Source organism: Eleutherodactylus coqui, chromosome 3 (assembly GCF_035609145.1).
Source record: "Eleutherodactylus coqui strain aEleCoq1 chromosome 3, aEleCoq1.hap1, whole genome shotgun sequence".
Classification (NCBI taxonomy): Eukaryota; Metazoa; Chordata; class Amphibia; order Anura; family Eleutherodactylidae; genus Eleutherodactylus; species Eleutherodactylus coqui.
The window spans coordinates 160,186,557-160,198,907 of record NC_089839.1 but is presented as its reverse complement, the minus strand read 5'-3'; the positions used below and the strand labels follow the sequence as shown (position 1 = coordinate 160,198,907).

At 40.7% G+C, this 12,351-nt stretch overlaps 1 protein-coding gene across 1 annotated transcript in view; it reads right to left on the bottom strand.

The window, feature by feature from the left end:
• The window catches only part of ACAD9 (acyl-CoA dehydrogenase family member 9), a 61,689-nt gene that overhangs the window by 19,195 nt on the left and 30,143 nt on the right, over positions 1 to 12,351 (bottom strand). The window contains exons 6-10 of the mRNA XM_066596455.1: positions 11,434 to 11,512; positions 8,615 to 8,789; positions 5,766 to 5,839; positions 5,544 to 5,619; positions 222 to 292 (exon numbers count right to left, since the gene is read on the bottom strand). Coding sequence (XP_066452552.1) covers positions 222 to 292; positions 5,544 to 5,619; positions 5,766 to 5,839; positions 8,615 to 8,789; positions 11,434 to 11,512 — 475 coding nt within the window. The remainder of the gene's footprint in view (positions 1 to 221; positions 293 to 5,543; positions 5,620 to 5,765; positions 5,840 to 8,614; positions 8,790 to 11,433; positions 11,513 to 12,351) is intronic.

The window sequence follows — 12,351 nt, the reverse complement described above, 5'->3', positions numbered from 1 at the left end:
ACTGCATCCGACATCTAGGGTACGTTCACATATTGGGGGACTTCCTGCACGATTTTCCGCAGCACGTGGGGCTAAATTTTGACAGGTTTTGGTACAGATCCACAGCAAAATTCACCCCTTTAATTGAAGAAGTGAAACATGCTGTGAATCTGCATCAACATCCCTCCTAGTGCAGATGGCCATCCAGTAAATGTTACAGACAGACCGAGGACCTCACTGACCTGTATTAGTTCAAAGTCACTGAGCTTCTTGTTAAACTGTTTCCTTGTACAGGCATATTCTGCTGTCATTTCTGAATTACATGAGGAAAAAGAGGGGTGAAAGTTTTTTTGCTTATTTTTTTTTTAATAGTAAAACAGACAAAATGGTAACTTTTTGATGAAATGATGCAAAGTGCAACACGTATATAAAACAATAGGTATCACAAGCAAACACAGACTAAACATGGCAGCATGCAAGTCTCACTGACTCAATTAAACATCTTGCAATGATGGAAAATGATCACTATTCACTATTCAACAGCTGAGGAAGTCTGAGACTGTCTCCCTGGAGTGGTGGCAATGATGTGCTGGTCCATCAGAGGACAGTGGATGGGGAGACTTTCTAAGAACACTTTATGTAAAGACTGTGGCGGCTATTTTGTGAAGATGCAAAAAAAAAGTTGGCATGCAGAAATGGCAGGATCATGTATGAGGAGGGCACCAGATATGTTGATTTCGCCTTTTCCATTTAGTGTCAATTTTCCTGTTTGACTGGAGTCTTGCTTAAAGTTTTGTACAACATAACATATTTGCTCTCGCATGTCTCCTCTAAAGGTTCCTATAGTCTACATTAAAAATAAGAAAATGATGCGTTTAGATCCCAATTTTGTACAAAGAAATTAAAGGGGTTGTCTCGCAGCAGCAAGTGGGGGTATACACTTCTGTATGGCCATAATAATGCACTTTGTAATGTACATCGTGCATTAAATATGAGCCATACAGAAGTTATTCACCTACCTGCTCCGTTGCTGGCGTCCCCGTCGCCATGGCTCCATCTAATTTCGGTGTCTTCTTGCTTTTTTAGACGCGCTTGCGGAGATGGGTCTTCTCCCTTCGGCTAGGCTCGGAAGCAGCGGCGATTTGGCTGGATTCGGCGCGGGGGCGGAGCTACGCGATGACGCGTACAAGGGGGCGGAGCCAAATCGCCGCTGCTACCGAGGCGAGCCGAAGGGAGAAGACCCATCTGCGCAAGCGCGTCTAAAAAAGCAAGAAGACACCGAAATTAGACGGAGCCATGGCGACGGGGATGCTAGCAACGGAGCAGGTAAGTGAATAACTTCTGTATGGCTCATATTTAATGCACGATGTACATTACAAAGTGCATTAATATGGCCATACAGAAGTGTATAACCCCACCTGCTTTCGCGAGACAACCCCTTTAAGTTACAAAGGAATAGCTTGTGCTGCGCTATAGCAAGACATTCTGATGGCATCCCCCTTATTCCTCGTCAGGTCTAGGATCCTTAGAGACATAGAAGCCCATTTACTGAGATCTGCATTTAATACAATTGCTGAACCTCCATTTCCGCTTAGTTTTTTTTTTAAAAGGGAGAAAAAGTGCAAAAAGCAGCAAGATTATTGCAAGTAAAAGTTGCAAAAAAAGGCAGTTTTCTAAACCACAATTCTGATGCAGGGCCCTTCATACGTTCTCCTCATAGTGTGGATCCAAACGACTGTCTACACCAGTGTTTCCTGAACTCCAGTCCTCATGAACCCCCCCACAGGTCATGTTTTAGGAGTTCTATATTGCACAGGTAATGTAATACCTCTCAGTGCCTCAGCCATTGCCACAGGTGTTCCCTCTTGCCTCCTGCACATGGCGGGGTTTGAATTGAAGAATCCATGATAGTCTCCCGCTCGGATTATATGCGGCATTCTGCACCAACTCAAATCAATAGAGCACACAGCAGCTGAGACTTTCCACTTGCAGCTTAAAAAAAAAATAAATAAAAAATCGCAGCATGCTCTATTTTGGCATGGATTCTGCACAGGTGGCTTCCATTAAAGCCAATGGAAGCTGTCCGATGCGTGGCCCTTTCCTCAATTGGCACTGCGGAAAAGTCGCAGATTCCACGTCATTGCTAGGCGATGTCGCGGGAAAAGCAAGAGTTTAAAAAAATCTCTACTGCACACGGCCGATGGTGAGCCATGTGGACCGTCCACAGTACAGAAGAGAGGACAAAAGACAGGTGCACGGGGTCACCGTTCAGGCACAGGGTCAGATTCTGATACGGGATTCTGTATCCAGAATCCCACCTGGTGGCAGTGGAAGGGTAAGTATAGTTCAGTTTATTATTTGAATACAGGTAGCCTTATTGAAGGGGGGGTGGGGGGTTGTCCGAAAAATATATCTTTATGGGTGGATGTTGATCCAGGTGGCAATTTGGATTCACAGGTTTTCACAACACTGAACCAGACAAATTAAATAGGAGATGCCGGAAAACCTCTAACTAGAGCAGCTTCAGGCTTTGGACCTATAATTTCAAACCCTTAAGGCAAGAGGGTATATATTTACATCCTGGAGGTTCAGGGTTTGTAGTGATGAAGGGCTCGGAGGTCGAGCCCGCTCAATACAATGCAGGTGCCGCCCATTTCCTACAGCCATCTACATCCTGCAACACAGCTCCGATCAGCACTGTTGCCATCAATTCTGACAGTGGCATTTCAATACCCCGATCGATATTCAAGGGTCTTGAAAGGCCCTTTGTGATGAGGGGTGCTGTGTGGTTGCCATGGTAGCCAGGGGCCTTTTAACCCCATAATGACGCGGCCCCTTTTTCTTTTTCCATTTTCCTTTTTTCCTCCCCCCTTCAAAAAAATCGTAACTCCTTTATTTATCCATCGACGGCACTGTATGAGGGCTTGTTTTTTGCGGGACGAGTTGTATTTTTCAATGGTGCTATTTAAAGTACCATATAATGTACTGAAAAAGTTTTACAAACTTCTAAGTGGAGTAAAATGAAAAAAAATGACATTCCGCCATCTTTCAGTGCGTCTTGTTTCTACGGCGCACAAACTGCAACAAAAGCGACATGATATCTTTATTCTATGGGTCAGTATGATTGCTACGATACCAAACTTGTATAGGTTTTTTCTTACTATACTCTTTTTTTTTCAAAGACATTTAATTTTTTTCAATTATTTTCTGCGGTCATTTTGTGCGCGCAATCACTTTTTTTATTTTTCTGTCGACATAGTTCAGCAAGGGCTCATTTTTGGCGGGATGTTCTGTAGTTTCTGATAGTACCAATACGGAATACAATCGACTTTTTGATCGCTTTTTATTGCGTTTTTTCTGGGAGACAGGGTAACTAAAAAAGTGCATTTCTGGCGTTCTTTATTTTTTCTTTGGACGACGTTCACCGTGCGGGAAAAATAATGCACTACTTTGATAGATCGGACTTTTACGGATGCGGCGATACCAAATACATATATATTTTAGGATTTAGATTTTTTAATAATAGATATCGCAAAAGGAGGGCGATTTAAACTTTTATAATTTTTTTTTTTACAATTAAAAAAACTTTATTTATTTTTAACTTTATTTTAAAGTCCCCCTGGGGGACTACAACCAGCGATGCTTTGATCGCTCCTGCAGTATGACGTAATGCTATAGCATTACGTCATACTGCTATTTGACAGGCAGTCCATCAAGCCACCCCATGGGGATGGCTTGATAGGCAGCCTGCTAAGGCAGCCCTGGGGCCTTTCAGAAGGCCCCCGTCTGCCATGACATCTGCACGGCTTCCCCGATCTCACCGCGGCATTTAAATAGTTAATAGCCGCGATCGCCGAACGGTCGATCGCGGCTATTGCCTGCGGGTGTCAGCTGTAATAAACAGCCGACGCCCACACTGTATGAAGAGAGGTCGCCCTGCAACCTCTCTTCATACATACCCCGCCGCTCCATGACGTACCCTTACGTCATGGAGCGGGAAGGGGTTAAAGCCCCTAGGGCTGTCATGGCAGATTGCCCATCAAGCCATGCCCATGGCTTGATAGATTGCCTGTCAGATCGCAGTATAATGTAATATATGGTATTGCAACATACTGCTGGAGCGATCAAACTTACGCAAGTTCTTGTCCTCTTTGGGACTAAATAAATAAATTTATAACAATTAGTTTAAAAAAGTTTTCTTAATTATTAAAAAAAAGGGTAATAAAAAGTTTAAACCCCCATTTTACCATATTTGTAATTAAAAAAAAAAAACAAAACACAACAACAAAAAAAACATACTGGTATTTGATATTGTTGCGTTCATAAACATCCAATCTATCAAAGTAACACATTATTTACCCGGCACAGTGAAAAACACAACTGCGCTTTTTTGGTCACCCTGTCACCAATAAATAAAAAAAATGTAATAAAAAGTGATTAAAAAGTTATATGTTCTTCAAAATGGTACCAAAAAGAAACTATAGGATGTCCCGCAAAAAACAAGCTCTCACACAACTATGTCGATGGAAAAATAAAAATAAGTTATGGCTGTCAGAAAATAACAGCAAAGAATAAAAACTTTACAAAGAACATATAGCAAAAAATAAATAAATAAATTTAAAAAAAACAAAAAACACACACACCCCTTTATAAATTTGTAATTGTTGCAACCATACTAAGCCACAGAAAAGTTAGGTTGTTTTTTTTTTGCTACAGCGTGTATGCCATAGAAACCAGACCCACTCCCACCACCCAAGATGGTGGAATTTCATCGCTTTTTTCCATTTCACTCCATTTAGAATTTTCAGTACATTAAATAGTACCACTAAAAAATATCACTCGTCCCGCAAAAAAATGTCCTCAGTAGAGATGAGCGAGTATACTCGCTAAGGCACATTACTCGAACGAGTAGTGCCTTAGCTGAGTATCTCCCCGCTCGTCTCTAAAGATTCGGGGGCCGGCGGGGAGATCTCTCTCTCCCCCGCTCCCCGCCGCAAGTCACCTGTCACCCGCGCCGTCCCCCAAATCTTTAGAGACGAGCGGGGAGCTACTCGGCTAAGGCACTACTCGCTTGAGTAATGTGCCTTAGCGAGTATACTCTCTCATCTCTAGTCCTCAGAAATCTACATTGAGGGATAAATAAAATAGCTATGATTTTTTTTTTAAAGTGGGGAGGAAAAACCTGAAAATGGGGGGAAAAAAAAAATAAAATAAAAAAATGGCCGCATACTTAAGTGGTTAATAAGCCATGTCACAGCATACAATATTAATCTTAATTTCAATACCTTTAAATATAGTCTTAAGGACCTATCAATACTTCTTTTGGGTGGGTCGGCTTATAAAAATAAATTAGGGTAATCAAGGTCGGACGCTGACCGAAACGCGTCCCTGGTTTTATTAATAATGCTGTGACACTACTAATAGAGGCAAAGTTTTTCATACCTCCAAAGGTGAACCTCCTTTTTCTGAACCGTTTCATATAAAAATAATCTTTGGAGTTATTAGGAAGACAACACAACAAGCAAAAGGAAGAAAGGTGGCATGGTAAGGAGGGGTCACATTACCTATCAACTTCTTAATTATTCCGGCTGAGGCGCTGCCCATGCTGAAGCGCCCACTATTCAGTATATTCATAGCAACCTGAAAAATATAGAGTTAAAAGAAGAGAAAGTGTGCTGGGATCAAGTTTAGACTTTGTGGTATGAAAAGTAGCTCCAGCAAATAACACAAATCTGCTGAATATTTCGAGACTATATAAAGATTATTAAAGGAAACAAAACACTCACTTTAAAGCCTCCTCCAACTTCACCAATGACGTTCTCAATAGGAATCTTCGTGTTCTCAAAATGAAGCTCACAGGCTGCAAGAGAAATCAAATAAGTGAGAGGAGGAGCACAATACAGTACAGTCCCCAAAGCTGCTACAGGGGCTGCCCCAATGATAAGAGCCATAGCCGGATATCTAGGACTTCACCTAAACAATTGTAATGATTAGTCTTACAGGAATAAGACTAAGGCATAGGAGAAAACCAAAGTGGCTCAATAAGGATATAAAAGGGGCAATAGACAACAAAAAAAGCATTTAAACTACTAAAACATGAAGGCAGTGACGAAGTATTAAAAAGCTATAAGGAAAAAAAAAATGCAAAAAGCAAACTGCTGCAGCAAAAGGTGGAGACACGAACTCATTGCCAGAAAAAGTTAGGTCCCCTGTCCACTGCCGAGGCGGAATATCGCTAGCGATATTCTGCCGTGGGGGACCGCTGACAGGCTCACCTTGGAGACCATCTGATAGATATGCTAACCGCGGAGCATCGTGGCAATCGCAGCGTGCCGCGATTTAAATGCCACAAGCTGAGAATCGCTATGATTCTTCACTTGTGGACGCTGGTGCTGCGCTTTCCATAGCAACGCTATGGAAAGCTTCAGAGAGCGTTATCCCCAGATCATTGCCCATGGGCAGGCAGCCTAAAAGTAACCCTAAACTGTTCAACTATATACAAATTAAAAAGATTAAAACGGAAAGTGTTGGGTCTTTAAAAAGTAACGAGGTAAAAATAGTGGAGGGTGATGAGGAGAAAGCAAATCTGTTAAATATTCACTCAGGAAAATAAAATGTCAGATGAAATGCAAAGTAATAAATGTAAACTCTCCAGTAAATGGCACCAGTCAAACCGAGGAAGGAGTACAGAGCTGCCTTAAAAAAATAAATAAAGACAGATACCAGGTCTCGATGGCATATGCTCCCGGGTTCTAAGGGAATTAAGCAATATGATATAGACAGATCATTGTTCCTAATATTTAGGAACTCTATAGTGACTGGGTCTTTTTCACTGGATTAGCTCATAGCAATTGTAGTTCCAATATTCAAAAAGGGGTAAAAAAGTGAACCTGGAAACTAGGGGCCGGTAAGTCTAACTTCTAACATACATACTATGTTTTGCTGGATTTCAATCCAACAAAAACTGCACTTGTGAACCCAGCCCAAAGGACTTCCATTTATAAAACCTGCAACCACCACTATGGGGAGTATGGGCACTTAATACCTACTGCACCGCTTTCAGCTCAGTAATAAGACAGAATGCAATAAGCTACTAAGCTTACACTTGTGCTGGTTACAAGAAGCCAGAATGTTGTTAGCTCTATGGAGCTCTGTATGAGAAAACAAAGCTCATACTAATTAATCCACACAGAATTTGGGCCCACAAAATGATAAAGAGCAGATATATTTGAAGGTTAGATTCTCATTAATACTCAAATCTTGTCTACAATTGGTTATAAATGTATCTGTAGAAGAGATAATACATTATATTGGGCATTACAGTACCTACATGTTACAATTGGTAACTCTTCCAGGCCTCCATATTGGTGGTCACTGACCAGTACACACTTCAACTCTGCCCTACAATATGATCTATCAAATGGTGTCACCCAGGCATGGCAGCTCAAGGGGCCTGCACATCTACATAACTCAGTGGTCCGGAATGGGGTTTTTGGCAACCAATCTTTAGTCATGACTTATCCTTGAGGTAAAGGCCCATTTACACGGAACGATTCATTCAAGTGAGTGAAAATGAATAATAATCGCTCAGTGTAAACGCAGGCAAGGATCGGATGACAATAAATCATTCGTTTTTCGTTCATAGCTCATTTTATGCCGTTATAAAAATCATCGTTGGCTCGTTCACCAATTGTTCGGTTTAAATACAAATCACTCGGTTGTTCTCATTCACTAAGGCCGCTCTCACACAAGCATTTTTTTCAGCATTTAGCATGGCTTTTGAAACGCTGCACTAAACACTGTAAAACGCCTCCACTGATTTCAATGGGACTTCTCAGACAAGTGTTCGAATGTGGCGTTTCTAATGCCACGATTTTCCAATGTGGTCTGCTCTATTTTAGTGCATTTCAGTGATGTGTAACGCACCTCACCACCCATTACAATGATTGGGTGCATTAAACACCGTTGAATGCGTTTGAAAACACCATTCACAAATGCTGAAAAATGCAGCGTTTTTATAGACACCTGTGAGGGAGTGGCCTTAGGTGTCCATTTAGACCTGCGATTTCTTGTTTGAACAAGCCAACGATGCCATAGTTCGCACGGGCAGCCCATTCTGTTTATACTGGCAGATACATCGTTGGCTCCTTCAAACAAAACATTCAGTTGTTTACTGTATAAGTGAATGAGAAGGACTGAACAACGGTATTTAAACTGAACGATTAATGAATGAGCCAACGATGATTTGTATGTCTGCATAAAATGAATGATGAATGAAAAGAGAACGATTTATCATTTGACATTCAGTCATTCGCTGTGTCTACACTAAACGATCATTTTCACTCGTTGTGTAAAAGGACCTTATAGCAGTGAAAGTATACCACTAAACGATTTCTTGTTTGAACGAGCCAACAATGTATCTGCTGTATAAACAGGCTGCCTGAGCGAACTATGAACAAGTGAACGATGTCAAACGAGAAATTGGCAGGCCTATACGGACTAGTGCCAACACCTAACCTCCTAGGAGAACATACACAACTACGTGTAACAGGATGGGAAACAATGCAATCATTTACACCCAATTAATTTTACTAAACGGTTAGATGTGATGCTGATAAACAAGGGATGGTCTTACTGTTTGATCCTCGGATTCCTAACTTATCCTCAGGCTTTCCATGAGTGACACCTCCGAACGCACGTTCCACAATGAAGGCCGTTATTTTATCCTTTGTAGCTCCATCTTTGTCTGTAACTTCAGTCCTTGCAAATACCGTAAAAATATCAGCCAGACCTCCATTAGAGATCCAGATCTGGAAAGTGGATGCAATGCTTTAGCATCCCACATACATTCATATGAACACATTTATTACAGAAGTTAATAACTGAAGTATCGATCATTCTTGAATATTTAGAGTTACTACAGAAACAAATGGAAGAATATTACTGCACAACCAGACTACACAAGACTTGTTTGTAGTCTGTTACCATGGAGACAATCCAACTAGCAGCACTGTTCCCTCTGAAGCTACTGCCACTAAGGGAAAGTGTCCTCCCTGAGCTCTTCCCAAAAGGGTTTTGCCACCAGAGTGTAACACTAATGATTAGTGTGACAACTGGAACCAAAATATGCAGTATTAACCCTTTCACTGCCCTCCACCATGGATCTTAAACATTCAACTGACTGCTCTAGACCACCAGAGATCCTTACATTAACCCCTACACTGCCCTTGATCACCAGGGATGCCGACACTACACTAACACTTGTACGGTTCTAGACTACCACTGATACAGACAATAACCTTCATTGTGGTAGATGTGAATGTTGTTCAATACCATTTGCCTGGATCTATACGGCACTGTATCTTTAGCCGTTTTATGGCCAATTATGAGTGCTCTATATGTTAATATGATTCTATATTGCACAGCCCTACTCACTAGCTACAAAGATTTTGAGGGAACATTGCCCTGGAGCTGTTGACACAAAGGCATTTTTAACGAAGGCCATTTGTAAACTTGCTTTAATTTTATTTCAAATGCATCTAAAAACTTGAGGATTCTTTATTAAAGATGCTCTAAAAAACATATATGGGCTGACTTACATACAAACCTTAAAAGACAAAGGATAAACAGATACCCTTCCTTGACAGTAGCCTCCACTTTTTAATAGGTATATGAAGGAGACTTGATCATAACGAAGTGCTATTGAGAACAGTACTAGGACTTATGAATTCATTCACCCTGCAGTAACGATATTTAAATGCAGGGGTGAATTCATATAGATTTCCTAGTAGAATTGACCCTGGTGGTAATTTGGCAGTAGTGCTGACCAATCGCCCTTTCAGAGTGCAACAGGTGGCTCGTTGCAGATCTATCAGGGTTACTGCTAAGTAATAAGAAATAATGTCCCAGATTGTTTGAGACACGTAAACAAAGGGGATTTCTCCCACAGGTACAGAGGGCTTTTAGATGTCAAAAAGCTCACAATCGAGAAATCTTATATACGAAAAGCTCGACGCGTTTCCCCACAGTTAGAACTGTGGTTCATCAGGAGCGTAGATAAAGCAGTGAGTCATGCCTAAATAATGTAGTTCCAATAGTACGTGACTATTGAGTAAAATGTATGAAGGTAATAAGCCTTCGTAATCAACTACTGCATTAGACTATCTTTCAGCAGGGTTTTCTTTGATAATATGCAAAGACTGCTTTCTGAAATCAGAGTGTTACAGAGGATATAGATGGCAGCGGAATCAAATAGTTTGATGGTCATAAAACCAAAATTACCGCCGTTATCCTCTGATTAATTTTGCAGTCCTAATCCCCAGCTGAATACAAGTAAAGCTACTTCAGGAATAGTCCAGGTGCTAGCAAAGTTTGCCGCCCTCGTCCCTATCTGAACGCAAGCTGAACTGTATCTGAATCCTCTATACATGTCGGATCTATTATGATCAAAAGTGCTGTATTACAGACTCACTGCTTTATCTACGCTCCTGATGAACCACAGTTCTAACTGTGGGGAAACGCGTCGAGCTTTTCGTATATAAGATTTCTCGATTGTGAGCTTTTTGACATCTAAAAGCCCTCTGTACCTGTGGGAGAAATCCCCTTTGTTTACGTGTCTCAAACAATCTGGGACATTATTTCTTGTTATTTAGCAGTAACCCTGATAGATCTGCAACGAGCCACCTGTTGCACTCTGAAAGGGCGATTGGTCAGCACTACTGCCATATTACCACCAGGGTCAATTTTACTAGGAAATTTATATGAATTCACCCCTGCATTTAAACATCGTTACTGCAGGGTGAATGAATTCATAAGTCCTAGTACTGTTCTCAATAGCACTTCGTTATGATCAAGTCTCCTTCATATACCTATTAAAAAGTGGAGGCTACTGTCAAGGAAGGATATCTGTTTATCCTTTGTCTTTTACGTTTTGTATGTAAGTCAGCCCATACATGTTTTTTAGAGCATCTTTAATAAAGAATCCTTAAGTTTTTAGTCTGTAACTGTGAAAGGGCTTTTCTAAATTATAGACTTTTCCATCTCTGAATTATTTCAAATGCATCAGAGCAATGGAAAGAAAAAAGAAAAATGAAAGAAATACTTGTAAAAACTGTGTCCACATTTGCAACCTAGTTACAGAAACACTCCAGGAAAATATGCATTCTTAGTACAAGGTCTGAATAGAAGGAAATGACTTCTGCTTTTGGTGATCAAGCAGAGGGCCTGACGGGTGGCGCAGGAGATCCCGTTTCTACCTGGAGTACACCCTTAAATTGGTATAGCCAAGAATGTAGCCTATAACTTTTTTTTAACATAATGTATTCTTAGCAGGAGGCATGATCAATCCCACACATATATTACCTTCAACATCTGGCCTCGAAAGTAAAGCTTTCAATCACAGATACAAAGCAATAATGTGAATTAGTCCGTAGCAATCGTTCTACATTACCGTACCTTGGAACCGTTCAGGATATAATGTTTTCCATCTTCACTTAACGTGGCTCTAGATTTTATTGAAGCAGCATCACTTCCACTGGATGGGAAAAAAATATTAGTTTGGGGACCAATGTGACAATCCATATCCATGTATAGCTAAACTGCTATTATAGAACAAAGCATGGATCAGCTTAACACCAGCTTTTGTTACATGAGCAATAAGAATTACCAAATTTCTGAACTTAAAAAGGAATGGGTTATCATAAAATGACCTGTTAAATAAATCACATTTTTCTGTTATTATTTTAAATCATTTTTGAGATTTTTTAAAAATTTTTGGTCAATCGATATAACAAAAAACTAAACTCCTGCATTTTTCACACAAACCACAGAGTCTATTGCTATTCTGTCACTTTCTGATCTGTAGAGATAGGTTTGCAGCAGTCATCTCAGTAACATCACAGGCAGGATTACACTGAGAGGTGACACCTATATGTAGATAACACAGGATCTACCAGGCATAACCGGGTAGAAGCTGTGACCATCTACTCCCTCACATCTCTATTAGGGTTCCGTAACCATACATGCCATAGACTAAAACGCCAACTAAGACCTCCAAGACTACACTCAGTCATGATTTAACACATTTCCCCAGCTGCCGTCATATTATATGGCTGTGCAGTCATGTTCCACTTCTATTAGTAACTAATACCACGACCTTGATGTATGTTCGCAGCCTATAGCAATATGTGGAGGGTACTTTTCTTAGACATCTAGTTGCATCATTACAAATTGTGGGGCAAACCACAAGCTTTTTATAAATACGGTATGCTGTACACATCTTGGTAAACTTGTATTAACATGCCAAATTGCCTCTATAACAGTCATCCAGAATGGTGCTGTAAAAGAATCAGCCACAATGTCCCCATAATCACA